The sequence below is a fragment of the Prosopis cineraria genome, unplaced genomic scaffold (assembly GCF_029017545.1).
Source record: "Prosopis cineraria cultivar Desert tree isolate PC_DT_omini unplaced genomic scaffold, ASM2901754v1 PC12, whole genome shotgun sequence".
NCBI lineage: Eukaryota > Viridiplantae > Streptophyta > Magnoliopsida > Fabales > Fabaceae > Prosopis > Prosopis cineraria.
The window spans coordinates 39,446,314-39,463,452 of NW_026555343.1; the positions used below are offsets into that span (position 1 = coordinate 39,446,314).

Genomic DNA, 17,139 nt, shown 5'->3' on the forward strand with positions numbered 1-17,139 from the left:
AAAAACAAATTCTAAAACAAAAAATTGTTTTAAAATTTTATTTGGCTAAAAGAATTGTTGTGTACAACTCATCATGGGAAAGACTTAAATACTTAGTGGTATGTAGTTAATACATTTTTATTTAATCAAATCAAGGTAAATAAATTTTAATATGTTAATAATATTAATAAAAATAGTTTGTTATATAATGTTGAAATAAAATAAATTGTTGTTTATATTTTAAATATAAATAAGTTGTTTATTTCGATCTTCTTATAACAATTTAAAATATAATTATTTGTCCTTTTTATGACCAGGAATAATGTTAATCCACCAAGATATATTTGTGAGCCTTAACCCTAATCCTAAATTTTATTGCTGGGATATGTTAAAATCTTAATAATTAAATGCAAATATTTTAATAGATCATCCTAATTGATAAATTCTTAAAAATAACAACAACTTAAAGATTACGACAATGAAAGGAATTATTCTTAAATATTAAATTAAATTAAAATAATTAAAATTAAATAAATTTAATTTTAATTTTTAAAATTGATGATCAAAATCTTGGGATGAATCTTCAACTTTTCTTCTTTTTCTTATTCCCATCAAATAACCATTTTAATATACAAAATGTTAACAATTTTCAAACTATTAATTTCAATCAAGATATTCTGAGACTAACGAGCATTATCATAAAATATTCTGACATGAGTTATAAAATACTTTCAATTTTAATTTAATGAAAGACACATGCACGTGCACACGAACAAGAATTTAAACCCTAAACCCTCGGCAGCGACCTTGAGACTAAACCCTGTCACTCCGAGGGGAATACTATAAAGAAGAAAAACGTTGTCAATTATCTCTTCTGGTTTTTCTTACTGGTTAACCCTAAGCCCTCAGCAGCGACCTTGAGCCTGCACCCTGCCACTCCAAGTGGCAGAAGAAAAACATTATTCTCAGTTACTTTTTTTGGTTTTTGTTACTGATTATTTTCTTTGCTTTCGCAATATATTCAGGTTGCAGGAAGCTCTGAATTCAGAACTTTCGATTTATATATATATACCTTTTAAAATCCCAGATAGTGAAGTTTTTCCCGCTCCAAATGGCTATTGACGGCTGTTTTAGCCTCCACTCAGCGGTTGAGAGATTTCTCGACCGTTTCCCAAAGCTTCAATCTTTTCCACAGTTTCATTCCCTGGCAAAAGAGGTATGGAATATATTTCATTCTGGACTCTATTCTAGTTTATGGTTAAGAAGGTATTAATAAAGGACGTGGACAAACGTTTATGTTAAAATGCATGGGTTTTTCTGCAGGGAAACTTGGTTACGGAAGAGGATGTTGTGAATAATTTCTCGGGTGTCTTTCTGCACCCTTCTTATACTATTCCATTGATGGGATGCTTCTGTCCGATTGCCCGAAAATTTACAGATAGAACCATTGCCCTTCTTCGGCTTGTGCCAAATTTAAGGTCTAATGTTCAGAATACTACCATGGAAGATGATTTTGTCGAAGTTTCAGACGAAATTGTGAATGTGATTGAGTTTTATAGCCAACATGGAAGGGGTCTAGATCTCCATGAACTTGCTTGTCTGGCCTTCTGTCGTGCTCTGGACATGGCTCCTTTTCTACTGAGGTTAGTTCTTCCCTGTAAATTTTTGTATGAACCTGGTTTTATTTAACTTCTTTTTATCAACTTGGACCTTCTTGTTCTCCATGTGTTTTTTTCCCTCTCTATATGTTTTTAACGGTAATAGTCCCATGAATATGGACAAAGGAATTTAGTGTTAATTATTATTCTCGAAAACTAAGAAAGCATTATGATTTATGCCTCTCAGTTTATATGGAATATAATTTTGTGTGAAATCTTGTTAGATGTTAACTGCCAAGTGTCTAGAGATGTCTGAAGTTGCTCTAATTTTGTAGCAGATTTGTGTGTTTTTGGCGTGGCAAGTTGGTAATAGAGATTTATTGATTCTGAAGTATAGGCTAAAGGGTTATTTAATTATATGAACACTTTGTTCTCATGTATGCATTGTGTCAAAATCTTCTCGATTAGGCAAACTGTATACGCTCAATTGCTTTGATTCTTGTGTTTCTCTGTAAATGTAATATTAATTCTCTTGAAGTTGAAGATATAAAATTTTTCTCATTAATAAAATCGGAATTTTTCCAAGTTAGCATTCTTAAGAAATTACCCAATGAAAAAGGAAAAGCCAAATGAAAGAGAAAAGGAAAGGAGAATTCTCTTTCAATTATCAAACATCCTTCTCTTGGTGAAGTATTAATAATTATCAAGAGTAGAACTTCAATAAATAGTTCCCCTATATTTGGAAATTCACATTATGTTGTCTTGGCTGTTTTTGATCTTTGTAGAAATGTTGTATGTATAGTGATGCCTTTTCTAATATGCATTGGTTTCAGTGATTATCAATGATGATTGCTAATTAAGACTTTTTAGCAATTGTGCTTTTCGACGGTTTTGTTATGATATTGTTTGATGTGATTAATTTGGCTAATTGGTGCAGTTCTGTATTAAACTACTTCAAGTTTGCTCCTTCTCCGTTTCAACGATTTTCAGTGAAACATGCTATCCCATCAATGTGGGCTAAGGTCTGTAGATGTTTTCTGATTTTTTTTTTTTGGCTACATGTTTTTAACCTATGAATCAATTTCTGGTTCTACCACATGTTACCAAGTTGTGTCCATTTTTTCGCCCAGATTGGAGCCCATGAATTACTTGTTGCCCAAATATCATACCGTTTCCTTATCATGAAAACTGAAGTTTTCTCAAAGCTGTGGGACTGGTCATGTTTCATTGACCTCTTGGAAGGGCCCACTAGCATTGGCGAATGTGGTGTGACAGCTGAAGCAACGGACCTGATTTGGTGTGGGGTACAAATAACGACCATTGTCTTTGAATTGAGTTATAAGGCCAGTGAAAACTTGAATATTGGATCAGAAGAAGCATCCAAATGTCTATTGCGGTCAGTAGTGTTTACTTCTCTTCTGCTGCACATTGTTATCACAATGTGGTTCTGGTTATGTTACGATGTTCATCTTCTGTTTTCAGTTGGGAAGCATTCTGCCAGGATACATTAATAGAGAAAGCTGGATTGTACTCCAGGCTGGTGGGGGAATATTTAGCAGGTTTTTCAGATGGAAGCATGTATTTTAGTGAAGAGAACTGTTTAGAGTCCTTTGGTCTTGATTTTCAAGCCGTTAGCTTGCCAAAGATGCATGGGGTTGAGCCACCTTTGAGGAGTCAAAAGCTTGCCACATGGTACATCATATTTTATTTTGAATCAAACAATTCCTTCTTGTCTTTTCTTCTAGTTAATTCTGATTTTCTTTGGGATTTAAACTGAATATATCAATTTTAATTAAACAGAGACAAGAGAAGAGGTTAATTGTAAACTTGAGTTATGGAGGAGGACATTGGAGTCGAAAGGTTTTCGTCTGAGTAGAAGTAAGACGGAATATTAATATTGTAAATTTGGTAAAGGAATATTCGACAATAATTTGGAAGTGAAATTGGGAGATCAAATTATACCTCAAGTGGAAAAGTTTAGATATTTGGGAGCCATTATTCAAAATGATGGCGAAATCAGTGGAGATATTTCACATAGAATTCAAGCTGGGTGGTTTAATTGGAGAAAAGCTAAAGGAGTTATTTGTGACCGTAAGGTGCCTAATAAACTTAAAGGAAAGTTTTATCGCACTGCTATCAGACCGGACAATGTTATATAGTAGTGAATGCTGGGCTCTAACGGGACAGCAAGAGCATAAAGTTGGAGTAGCAGAGATGAGAATGTTACGATGGATGTGCGGACATACACGTAAAGATAAAATTCGAAATGAGCACGTACGCGAAAAAGTGAGGGTGGCACCTATTGAGGAAAAAATGGTAGAAAATCGGTTGAGATGGTTTGGGCATGTACAAAGAAGACCAAGGGAGGCACCAGTGAGAAGAGTTGAACATATAACTTTGAGTCCGATTAAGAGAGGTAGAGGAAGGCCTAAGAGAACACTCTTGGAAGTTGTTGAATGCGATCTCTTAATTAATAATATTCCTAAAAGCTTGATAAATGATAGAGCACAATGGCGTCTTGCAATCCATGTAGCCGACCCCACCTAGTGGGATAAAGGCTTGTTGTTGTTGTTGTTGTTGTACTATTTACTCGCTTACCATCATGGGGCACCAACTTTCTCAGACGCCTTTTTTAAAATTCTATAAAAATTATTTTTTAAATGCTTTTTTGGTTCTTCACAACTTGGTTTATGTCTTGCAGCTTCTCTTTGGTAACTCTTAAAGTCTTACTGATATATTTTATGTCCTGAGGGGATTGTGCTGAATTTTCGATCTCTTCTGTGTTTCAGGGATGGTAAATCTAAAAGTAATACATTCATATTGACGTCAAAAGTGAAGCAAAGTTTTGATAGGGTTCTGTTGGCAGTAAGTCAGAAGTGGCCTGTTCTTTTATATGGTCCTTCTGGTTCTGGAAAATCTTCTCTCATTGCCAAGCTTGCTGGGGATAGTAACAACCAGGGTATGTTTAGATATATAAGCTTTCTTTTTTTACTAGTTATTATTTTTCCTGTCCTCTTACTCATATTATATATGAATTGTTGAATGTGTTGAGTTAGAATGTCATATTTCTCAGTATTTTGTGTAAATTGTCAAAACATGCTTCATGAGAAATGGTAAGTTGGGACCAAATATTTACTAGTTGCTTTTCTAGTTTGGCCACATTTTGTGGCTGCACTATTTGTTGTGTGCTGTTTATATCCATGTCACGTGAAGCAATTTGAAGTTTAAACCTTCATGAAGTGTAATGAATTCATGATAATGTGGGAAAGTAAGCTTTTATGATGTCCTCTTGGACTTTTTATCTGCAATGAAGGTGTAGATTGTTATCTACTCTATTAATCTACATGTTCCTCAGCCTGCTTTTTTTGTCTGTTTCCTCCCATAGTTCATGCATGTTTGCTGTGCATTGTTGTTCTTATTGTGGCCTAGATCTTCACTTCAACAATCTTTATGATCTAATCCTCTTTGCAGTTCTATCTATCCAGATGGATGATCAAATTGATGGTAGAACATTGGTTGGAGGTTATGTCTGTACGGATAGGCCTGGAGAATTTACATGGCAACCTGGGTCACTTACCCAGGTTTGTTTTCCCTTTGTGTCATCTTATCTAGTTTTGAGACTGTCAGATCGTATGATGCCAGTATATACAATACTTACCTAGAACGTGTCCTGTTTCATCTTTATGTGCTATGTTTGTCACAGGCCGTGCAGAATGGTTTTTGGATTGTTTTTGAGGATATCGACAAAGCACCACCAGATGTGCATTCTGTTTTAACACCTTTATTGGAAGGGACTGGCTCATTTATGACTGGGAATGGGGAGGTAGTTTCCTTGCATTTTGACTCCTTGTTCTTGCTGATGAAATGATTGTATCCATCTTCTGGTTTTGTTCTAAGTGCGAATGCTCATTAAGTTTCATCATTGCACCTTTTTGTTCAAGTAGAGGGTTGGTTACTTACTTTTAGGATTAATTAGTTAGGACTTTGGACTTCTTGGAGAATCAAGTGTCTCTCTCTCCCTAAAGATGTTTCTCTTGATAGGTTTTTTAATGCCTCAACGACTGTGGCTTGTTTGTTTGTTTGGTTAGAGAAGAATGCTTGGTTTCCACTGATATATTTTAGGCCTTTTGATGTAGCACAAAGGGGAAAAGGGGCGAAATAAGTGAGAAAAAGAGAACCCCCATGTTGATGGCCTGATATTCTTATTAGCAATACAATGCTAAGGTCTACAACAAGAATAACCTTTGGGGCTTATAGAGTCCTAAAGTAAAGTTAGTAGTAAATGTTGAGCTTTAACGTGACAGTAAGAGCATGAAGTTGGAGTAGTAGAGATGAGAATGTTGAGATGGATGTGCGGATATATATGTAAAGATAAAATTCAAAACAAGCACATGCGAGAAAAAGTGGGCGTAGCATCTATTGAGGGAAAAATGATAGAAAATTATTTGAGATTATTTGGACATGTATGAAGAAAACCATGGGAGGCACTACTGAGGAGAGTGAAATAAATAATTTTTAGCCCTGTTAAGAGGGGTATAGGAAGACCAAAGAGAATATTTTTAGAAGTTGTTGATGGAAGCCTCTTAGTTAATGGCATTTCTAAAAGCTTGATATATGATAGAGTATAATGGTATCGTGCAATCCATGTAGCCGATCCTACCTAGTGATATAAAAGCTGGTTGCTGCTGCTGCTTCTAGAGTCCCAAATACAATTATTGAAAAATAAAACAATGCTTATAACAGCTTAAATAAATAAATTCTAAGAAAACCCTACTTTAAAATAAAATAATGACTAAGCATAAAATTACTATGGTTATGTTCGGAAACCCATTAAAAACGAGCTTTTACACCTTTTGAGACTTTGTTTTCAGTTTGTCAAGTGTGTTTATCAAAAGCCCATCTGGCAAATTGAAGTTTGGTAAAAGTTATTTTTAATTGGATCCATGTTTAGATACATTTTTGAAAAAGTTAGTTTGGTAAACTAAATCTTGTTTGAAAAGAAACCCAGATCATGGCTTTTCTCTTTGTAGAGAAGAGACAATGAATGGTAGAGAAATATGATAAACACCTAGTTTATTTAATGTACATTGAGAATCCTCAATAATAGCAGGTCCTAAGGTGTAGAGCCTGAGAGATAATTTAAGCTTGCATTGTAATAGAGCTTCTATGACCAAGGGGTCAAGTATTCAATCTTTGCTGGCTTTGTTCTAAGTAAGTGAAATTTCAGCACTAGATAGCTTGTCCATGCTTCAAACCTTACCCTATGATTTTACCCCATTGTGATGGATCATGTTAGAAACTATAATTAGTGTTGCTTGACAAAAACTAACAAGAGCATAATGCATAAGTAACTCAAGACAATTTTAAATATACTCATAATCCTTATTTTTTGTGTTGACTCTTTCCTTGTTTATGGGGTTTGAATCACTTATCCTTCCTCTGGTTATATTTCTCTCTAATTTTATTCTTTTCATCATATGTTTTAGTGATAAAACAAGATATTTTGTTTACTAAAAAAAAAAAAACAAGATATTTAACTGAAAGGAAGGGAATAGGTGCAAGAATGAGTGTGAGGCTTGTGCTTGAAAGAAAAAATAATGAAAATATTTTTTCATGCCAGTACATCTTCATCCTTTGAAGGCTCCCACATGAAATACTCATTAGCTAATTACTGTGAAAATGGAAGGGAAGTGTTTTGAAAATTTTTTAGCGTTGCTTCCAATTTTTAGTTGCCAATTTGCTGCCCACATAGTGTAATTTGTTAGTTTCCATCTTTTACTTATATGAAGAGAAAAGAATTATAGAGGTCTGATTAATTGATTAGCATTTTAGAACCTGTTGATCTCCTGCATTTCCTCATACATAATATCTCTGTGTCACTGTGTTCTTTGGTCATTGATTATTGAAGCATCACACTAAATTTGCAGGAAATAAGGGTGGCAGAAGGTTTCAGAATGTTTTCAACTGTTGCAACTTCCAATCTTGAAATATCCCAGGGTGCATTTTTTTGACTCTGTTCCCCCATCTAATTTCTATTTGTTGGATTGTCTTTATTTTTGGGGTGACTCTTTTCTGTTTTAAAAAAAGTGTTTAAGCTGTTCTTTAAACTGTGGCACGTCTTTGTGGTCCAAAAAAAAAACCTGTGGCACATTTCATAACGTTAGTTGATCATTGTAACATAATAGATATATTTCAACTTCAGAGTGCTTAAAGAAGAACGAAATATTGTTATGCAATCAATGTTGTTTAAATATTTAGTGGAAATTCTTCAGTTTCTGTTTGATTCCTATGGTTTTCATATTATCTTTGATTCCTCTTTGACCATTTTGGGTTTTATTTTTGTTTCATTTATTCTTTCTCTCGTTTGAATTTTTTTTTTTGGCATTCTAATTGTTATAATGAAATTCTGGATTGTTTAATAAGCAATTCCTTCCACCAAATCTTCTTTGGAAGACATTACTTTTCATGTTCTCTTTGTGGGTTTCTGCTAATTGTTCATTTTGGGATTTCTTTCATGTATCTTAAAAGGGATTGGATGGTATGTCTGAGTAAGATGATTGGTTGCTCTCTTCTGGTTTTTTTTTTTCCCATGCTTGGGGATGATCTTTTGTCCTCTATTGTTTGTGCCTCTGGTCTATTGACTCTTCTCATCAAAAGAATTCTTTTTCATCTGAAAAAGAAAAAGAACATGGGAGAGGTTGAATGATCTTTGGGCAAAAAGTCCTCCTTAAATCAATTATGATAATCATTCTGCAAATATGGAGTAAGCCCTGAGCATGATGGAAATGAGTTATTAAAAATTATCAAATAGTTTATATTCTGTTTGCTGAAAATCCATCTTTCAAATATGAGGTGAAGTCTGAATTTTGTTGCATTGGTAGGTCGAGGTTCACTCAGTGTCCTTTGGAGAAGAGTGATGGTTGGTCTTCCTGAGAAAGAAGACTTGAAAAATATAGTCATAGTTTGGTATCCAAAGTTGGAGCTTCTTGTTGACAGGCTCATAGGTATTTGCATAAATTTATGTCAACATATAGTGTCTCAGATTCTTTCTTTTATTTGAAGTGATAGTTAAAAACTGACTCGTTATTTTTGTATTGCTATGATTATCTTTGGCAGAAACTTTTGCAAGGGTTAACTCTGCCTACATGCATCAGAATGCAGGTTTCCACTCTGGAAATTCTGCTTCTGTTGATCGTCTCAACAGATTCTCGTTGAGGTAACTAAGGAAATTATTGCTTTTCTTGCTTGTTTTGTCCATTTACTTTTATAATTGTAGCTTTGATTCTCTATGGCAGGGATCTCCTTAAATGGTGCAAGCGCCTTGTTGGCTTATGTTTTACTTATGATGCTGGTCGCTTATCAGAGTACCAATGTTATTTAGTTTACAAAGAGGTCTATTTTACTTGTAATCCCCACAATCTTTGCTTCTGAATTTTTGTGAAAAATTTCAGTTACTTGATGTATAGTTATTGTCCTGCATGCAGGCTGTTGATGTTTTTGCAGCCTTTTCAGCTTCATCTAAACAGCGTTGTCTATAATGAAAGAAATAGCAAGGTTATGGGCAGTGCCTATATCAGCTGCTGAGACCTTGTATCCCCGTGACAAACCAATAATTCAGGTTTGTTAGTGATAACTGTATTGACCATTGATTACATTATTTGGTAACATCAGCTTCTCATTTTTGGTGGTGAACTGCAGGACTCCGTCACTGATTTAAGAATAGGACGTGTTTCACTTCAATACACTACAAAAACAGTAAGTAATGGTGCAATGAAAAATTTAGTTAGAAAACTTGTATCATGGGAATGGTCTCATCTTTCCTTGGCAACGCTTTTATGTTCTTATGCAGTTACAAGAACATATGAGACCTTTTGTTCAGATCAGTAGTTCTCTGCATGTACTTGAGCGCATAGCTTGCTCTGTCAAGTATAATGAAGCTGTACTCTTGGTAGGGGAAACTGGCACCGGGAAGACTACTCTTGTTCAAAATTTGGCTTTAAGACTTGGTCAGAAGCTTACTGTTTTGGTATGCTTGCTTTCATGTGCTTGATCTCTTCAGTGTTCCTTGTATTGGAAATTCAATTAACTGTCAGACTGAGTGATACACTTTTATTTCAGAATTTAAGTCAGCAAAGTGATGTTGCGGACATAATAGGTGGATTTAAGCCTATGAATGCGCAATTTGTTTATTTCCCACTTCACAAGGAGTTCAAGGATCTCTTCTCCAGAACTTTTTCTGTTAAGGTATCCATTTTTTTTCCCCGGAATATTTGGTTAGATGGTTTGTAGATGGCGTTAATGTCTCTAAGTTGTTTGCTGCTGTTCAGGAAAACATAAACTTTCTTACACAGCTAGAAAATTATCTGACTGATAAGAAATGGAAAATGCTACTGAAAGGATTTCGAAGAGGAGTTGGCATTTTCCGCAAGTCAGTTGAGCTTGAAAGAACTGGGTCTGCGAAGAAGCGTAAAAAGCCATTGAATGAAGAAAACATTAAAGCTTGGGAGAGATTTTCAGTTAAACTTGAAAGTGTTTGTCATAGTGATCCATCTTCAGGGATGATGTTTTCTTTCGTAGAAGGAAGTTTTATTACTGCACTTAGAAATGGTGAGTGGATATTGCTTGATGAGGTGAATTTGGCCCCTCCAGAGACCTTACAGAGAATTATTGGGGTTCTCGAAGGGGAGAATGGGACCATTTGTTTGGCTGAAAGAGGTGATATTGATTATATACACTGTCATCCGAACTTCCGTATGTTTGCTTGCATGAATCCAGCAACAGATGCTGGGAGGCGGGATTTACCCTTTTCTTTAAGGAGTAGGTTTACTGAATATTTTGTTGATGATGTTCTGGATGATGATGATTTAAGTCTATTTATTAATGAATTTATTAGTGATGGCCATAAAGATTGGGAACTAGTTAATAAAATTGTCTGTTTCTATAAAACATCAAAAGAGGAAGCTGAAGAGAGGTTGCAGGATGGTGCTAATCAGAAACCTCAATACAGTTTAAGGTCCCTTTACCGTGCTCTAGAATATACAAGGAAAGCGGAGAGAAAATTTGGGTTTCATAAAGCATTATATGATGGTTTTTGTATGTTTTTTCTCACACTGTTGGATGGGCCCAGTGCTGAAATAATGAAAAGGAAAATATGTTCTCTTTTGTTAAACTCAAGTGTGCCTCCTCCACATGTACCTTTTGATCAATATTTAACCTCGATCAAATCTGATGCTTCCTTGGGGAGCTATGTTCTGACTAGAAGTGTTCGGGAGCATCTTGGGAATTTGGCTCGTGCTGTTCTGATAAAGAGATATCCTGTGCTCCTACAGGGGCCCACATCTAGTGGGAAAACTAGCCTTGTTCGGTATCTTGCTGCACTGATGGGTCATGAGTTTGTGAGAATTAACAATCATGAGCACACTGATTTGCAGGAGTATCTAGGTTCTTACATAACTGATGCTAGTGGGAAGCTTGTTTTTAATGAAGGTATATTGGTTAAAGCAGTAAGACATGGTCGCTGGATTGTATTAGATGAGCTTAACCTGGCTCCGTCTGATGTCTTGGAGGCATTAAATCGGTTGCTTGATGATAACAGGGAGCTTTTTGTTCCTGAACTGCAAGTAACCATTAAAGCACATCCAGACTTTATGCTTTTTGCCACTCAAAATCCACCTACTGTTTATGCTGGGCGTAAAATGCTGTCTCGGGCATTTCGCAATCGCTTCATAGAGATTCATGTTGGTGAAATTCCTGATGATGAGTTGAGCACAATACTGGAGAAGAGATGTGAAATCCCTCAAAGTTATGCTAGAAAAATGGTTGAAGTCATGAAGGAACTTCAGCTGCACAGACAGAGCAGCAGAGCATTTGATGGGAAGCATGGTTTTATAACTCCCCGAGATTTATTTCGTTGGGCTGATCGTTACAAAAGATTTGGAAAATCCTATGAAGATTTAGCTAAAGATGGATTTTATCTTTTGGCTGAAAGGTTACGAGATGATAGTGAAAGGTCCCTTGTTCAAGAAGTTCTGGAGAAACATCTGCGGGTTAAAATAAACAGAAACAGCATTTATGATCAGGTATTGTCTCTTTGATGTTTTGTGCTCAGCTTTTGTTGCTTCTGACATTGTGAGTATTTTTATTCTGTAGCTTTTTGAGAATTTATTCAAATATCCAATATATAAACAAACATTTAAAATTATATTGAATGGAAGGTTGCTCTGCATACTTTTCCCTTGGTTTGTTGTTGGGAAGCTTATTCTGTAAAATTAAAATATATCCTTGCATGATATGATCTGTAGTTAAAATTTTTCAGACCTATCATGGAAGTCTTGTTGTGAATATGGGCTGTGAATTTGTTGGTAAATATTCTCAAATTTATAATTTATTATAACTTTTTTTTGTGAGTGGATTCTTTTTCTGGTCTGATGAATGGTGTAACCTGGTTTTAAATTCAGAACCACTGTGACTATGTACGTATTGGGTATTTTCTTTTATATATCTTCATAATCAAGGATGATGTCCCTTTGTTGGATTGAGCTCGTGAAATATTTGGAATTTGAAAATTTTGATATTTTTCAAAAGTTAGTATTGATAATTGGTTATACATTACTTGGTAATAGTGATGAAAAGTTGATCAACAAGTCTCTCTTCCATAAAAGGGCCTCATAGAATTTTTTTTTTAATTTTTTACAACCTTCAGGTGATATTTGAGGGGAAGCACTCTTTTAATCTGTGTGTTGATTCTGGAGGTTCAAGAAGTCTTGAAAGGTATTGGCTTGTTATCCCTTTTCTGCTGGCCCAAAATTCATCATCAATCATATAAATACTGATGCTTTTCTCCTATACAGTTTTAATATGACCAAAAGCATGCAGAGGTTGTACTTCCTAGTGGAGCGCTGCTACCAGTTGCGTGAGCCTGTGCTGCTTGTTGGAGAAACAGGTGGAGGAAAGACCACTGTCTGTCAGCTTTTAAGTGCTTGTTTGCGGATGAAGTTACATATCTTGAATTGTCATCAGTATACAGAAACATCTGATTTTCTTGGGGTTGGTTATCTCATACTTTTTGTTTATTTTAGTGTTGGAAGGAGTTTGTAATGAAATTATCATTTTAATTTATGAAGTGCTAACCAGAAAAATTTGTACCAGGGTTTCCGTCCTATCCGAGAGAGGTCTAGACTTATATCCAACTATAAGGAGATGGTGGAACACTTGAAGAAGCTAAAGGCTTATACTTGTTTTCCTCAAGGCCTTGTGAGTGCTATATTTCTATCCTTCCCGTATACATCACGTGAAGAATTTGAGTTGATAATTGTGGATATATGTAGCCCTAATTTTTCTCCACCTTTCTGTTATTATTTTAATTTTTTTTTGATATAGAGGTTTCTTATTTACGCTGGTTTTGTCACTGATATTTTCTTCCTCTTTTTTCCCCAATACAGCAAATACTGATTTTTCATTTTTTTTCTTTTTTTGCAGTGTGTTTCTCCTGACATAGATCATGCTTCTTCAACCCTTGATTTGCTGAATGGTGTAATAAGGAAATATAAAGAAGGTCAAGTTTGTTGTCCAGATGTCACCACGGATGATCTTTATGCTTTTGAGCAATTGAAGTTCGACCTTGATGAGCTGCATCATAAGTGGCAGAGTATATTTGTGTGGCAGGATGGGCCCCTTGTGAAAGCGATGAGAGATGGTGATCTCTTTCTCATAGATGAGATGTCTTTGGCTGATGACAGTGTGCTTGAGAGATTGAATAGTGTATTGGAGCCCGAAAGGAAGCTGGTAAGTAATCATATTTGTGTTTTTGAACATTTCAGCATAAAAGCTTATGCCATTGAGAGAGAAAGTTAATGAGTGCTTTTTACATGTCTGCAATGTGGTTCCTAATGTGGAAGTGCGAAGTGCTGGAAGTGTGGGGAAACAGTTTTATTCCTCCTATTGACTTGATGGTTAAGCCAGTTTTAGATTTACCTTTATAATTGAGGATATATATATATATATATATTTTTTTTTTTTCATTTCCATATGCTTAATGATTATATGGGAATGAAAAACAGAGGAGAGGATGTCCTTCCCTAACAAAAGTAACAAAAGTCCAGCTCAGAAGAGCCTCGAATTGTTTTACGCTCCTGCACTGCAATCCTCCTCATCCTTAGTTATATTTATCCTACTAAGTGTCCATCTCCAATCTTCTTCGAAAAGTTTTGCTGCACTTACTTTTCCAGTCTAAAATTAGTTCATGCACAATTGCTAATTAGGATTTTCAGAAATGGTCACTTGTGAATGAACAATAATTGCATTCACTTGCTTAGTGCTGGTAGCAGACATTTACATGAACAACTAGTTATTTATATATTCTGCTACAATTTGTGATTTTTTCATTTTTGCTTGCAGTCTTTGGCTGAGAAAGGGGGTCATGATCTGGAGGAAGTCAGTGCTCATCCAAATTTTTTTGTTCTTGCGACCATGAACCCTGGTGGTGATTATGGTAAGAAGGAGTTATCTCCAGCATTGCGCAATCGCTTCACAGAAATATGGGTTTCCCCTGTTAGTGATTTAGATGAACTTAGAGAGATTGCTTTGACAAGGTATTGATCAGTTTCACAGTTAAAGGATGAGTGTTTATTTCAACTTCATTTGTCCCTTCTATATTTGCCTTTTGTTTTCAGAATTTCAAAGGTTGAAGATGCAAGCAACTCATTTCCTTCTGATCGAGATAAACTCTCAAGCAGCGACATTGTTGATGCTATGATATGTTTTTGGGAGGTATGCTCTGCAGATTCACTATTGAAATTTGAAACTATCAGTTTACTTTTTCAAATGTAAAATCTTTACCATTGAGCTCATTACGGGTGGTTTCCCTTTGCTCTGTTAATTCCTCTCTGGAATTCTTTGCATCCATATCTATGTTGAGCCAAACTTTTTTTATCCTCACAATCACTAAAGAAATGTTTTAGGTTGTGACGTGTAAATAAAATTCAAGCTGCTGCTATTAAGCGCTATTTGGTGTTATATGGTGATTATTTATATTTATCAGATCTGTTATATCAGATGATTCATTTGTTTTTCTAATCATGCTTTTCAGTGGTTCAACCAATTGCATCCTGAGAGAATGCTTACCGTGAGAGATCTCATTTCTTGGATTGCTTTTTTCAATGTGATGGAAGGAAGCTTGGGACCTGAATATGCAGTTCTTCATGGAGTATTCCTTGTGTTGCTTGATGGATTGAGTTTAGGTACATCTAATCTGTTATGTAGTTTATTTGTTACCTTCATTCATTTTCCTCTCTTTTTAACTATTTTCTTATAACCTAACAGGGACTGGTATGTCAAAAGCTGAGGCTGATGAGATAAAGGAGAGATGTTTATCCTTTCTTCTGCACAAGCTGAGGGTATATTTCTTTTATATCCTTTTTGAGAAATTGAGAGAAAATAAGAGGAATTTGAAAAGTTGGTAGTATGTTCTGATCTGCTAGTCTGTCTTATTTATAAGCATATGTACAAGACAAATAATTGATGAATAATGATGACACTTCTATCCTCCTAGTCATAACCTTTTCAGCCCTAGTCTCTTACAATAAATATAATATCTATTCTGATAAACAACACTTTGTTCATTTACATGATAGCAATGTTTAAAAATTTAAACTGGCTGTTGAACTGAGAAGAGAATTGGTTAATCTTTGAGTGATCTTCCTGTAGTTCAACAGTGATCAAGCTGGATTTTGATATTACTGATGATGTTGATAACTTATGCATTTGAACTGATTCAGTTTTGGATACAGTGTCGTATCCTCTATGGCCAAGTAATCAATAATTTGGTTTTTCCATTGTCTATTGCCTTCATTTTTTGTAATTGTTAACTTCATTGGTGCTACAGGTTGATGAAACTCATTTATTATATTCAAAACTTTCGAGAATGGGAAATTACAGTTGGGGTGAATTTGGCTCACTGGCTGGTGTTTCTCATATTGATGATATGCTACGAGATGATGTATTTGGCATTGATCCATTCTTTATCAGGAAAGGTGATCCTGAGATACATCATGCTTCCTTTTATTTTGCGTAGTTTGAATTGATCTTTGCTAAGTGCTTTTTCCATCCAGGTTCCATCACAATTTTTGCATGAAATAACCTAGGTGTGATAGATTTCTTATCCTTCTCTGTGATTGTGGAGTGAGTTTCGTTTCCATTATCTTTTATATCAGAGGTTTTGATTCACGTTGATATTGGCTTGATTGACCTCAATCTACCTGTTCAAGCTCATTGGCTTGTACTAAAATTGCAGATGGCAATGGAGTTTTTTGAACTACTTTTGTCACTTACTTATTTTTCTCTGTTTTGTTGTAACTTGGATGTTAAAGAGGGATTTTTCTTTTTCTTCATTCTTTGTGTACTTTTCGCAGTTTGGATGAAAATCCTAATAAGAGAAACTATAAAATGTATAATGAATAGTTCACGTTGAAGATTGAGTATGATCCCATGATCTGTGGGTTTGATTGAAGGTGACCTGATTTATGCTTGTTTCTGTCTTTAGTTTCTGTTAGGTTTACTGTTGCTTGATCTTGAGATATTAGAAGTAAATTTAATGGTCTGTTTCATTATTTTTTCTTTCATGAGTCCTGTATTTATACATGTCGTGAAAAACATATGACCGTGGGTGAGAGATAATTCTCATCTCCAAACTTTTCAAACTATTTCATGTTTGTATGCCTATAGGTTGTGGCAGTTGTGAGATTGGGGGATTTGAATTTAAGGCACCAACAACCAGACGAAATGCTATAAGGGCTCTGCGTGCTATGCAGCTTTCAAAGCCTGGTATCAGAATTTAGTTTTCTTCTTCAGCAGCATTAGTTCTTTTCCTTCAGTTCTGTCTCAATTTATTCTCATGTTAATTTTCATATCACTGGTATGCAGTTTTACTAGAAGGTAGTCCAGGGGTTGGGAAAACAAGTTTGATTGTTGCCTTAGGAAAGTTTTCTGGACATAAAGTGGTACGAATAAATTTATCTGAGCAGGTCAGTAATTAATGTTGCTTGATTTATCTTTCAGTTCCTGTACTGTATGTTTGTATATTCTTGTCAGCCATATCATTTTTATACTTGGATGTATTTTCTGGATGTTTTTGGTGCAGACTGATATGATGGATCTGTTGGGGTCAGATTTACCTGTGGAAAGTGACGAGGGAATGAAATTTTCTTGGTCTGATGGGATACTATTGCAGGTTAAGTGGTTGTTTGATGAAAGCTTTAATGTCCATCACACTTTTGGCATTAATATAACTATCAGCTATCCTTGTTTTCAGGCCCTGAAGGAGGGATGTTGGGTTTTGCTTGATGAGCTTAATCTTGCTCCACAATCTGTTTTAGAGGTATTTTCATGCCAATTTAAATGTTGTTTTCTCCTTTTTTCCATCTTTGTTCCATGGTCCACCTCATTTTTAAATGAGCAATGAATTTCTCTCAATCTTATTTATTTGCTAGCTTCCCTTTTTGGTTCTTTGGAAATGGGTGGGGAAAGGGTGTATTTTAATTTTTCTTTGTAGAGGAATGAATGAATG

At 35.2% G+C, this 17,139-nt stretch overlaps 1 protein-coding gene across 1 annotated transcript in view; it reads left to right on the top strand.

The window, feature by feature from the left end:
* Positions 1-861: 861 nt before the first annotated feature.
* The window catches only part of LOC129288465 (midasin), a 40,672-nt gene continuing 24,394 nt past the window's right edge, over positions 862-17,139 (top strand). The window contains 31 exon segments of the mRNA XM_054925055.1: positions 862-1,195; positions 1,303-1,622; positions 2,515-2,599; positions 2,708-2,973; positions 3,060-3,269; positions 4,367-4,536; positions 5,049-5,158; positions 5,281-5,400; positions 7,505-7,574; positions 8,459-8,581; positions 8,694-8,793; positions 8,873-8,969; positions 9,062-9,104; positions 9,107-9,195; positions 9,276-9,332; positions 9,427-9,603; positions 9,696-9,821; positions 9,905-11,656; positions 12,280-12,347; positions 12,428-12,623; positions 12,726-12,830; positions 13,056-13,361; positions 13,974-14,167; positions 14,249-14,345; positions 14,665-14,815; positions 14,898-14,971; positions 15,460-15,607; positions 16,299-16,397; positions 16,497-16,597; positions 16,714-16,803; positions 16,885-16,950. Of these exon segments, the coding sequence (XP_054781030.1) occupies positions 1,091-1,195; positions 1,303-1,622; positions 2,515-2,599; positions 2,708-2,973; positions 3,060-3,269; positions 4,367-4,536; positions 5,049-5,158; positions 5,281-5,400; positions 7,505-7,574; positions 8,459-8,581; positions 8,694-8,793; positions 8,873-8,969; positions 9,062-9,104; positions 9,107-9,195; positions 9,276-9,332; positions 9,427-9,603; positions 9,696-9,821; positions 9,905-11,656; positions 12,280-12,347; positions 12,428-12,623; positions 12,726-12,830; positions 13,056-13,361; positions 13,974-14,167; positions 14,249-14,345; positions 14,665-14,815; positions 14,898-14,971; positions 15,460-15,607; positions 16,299-16,397; positions 16,497-16,597; positions 16,714-16,803; positions 16,885-16,950 (5,715 nt within the window). The 5' untranslated portion in view covers positions 862-1,090.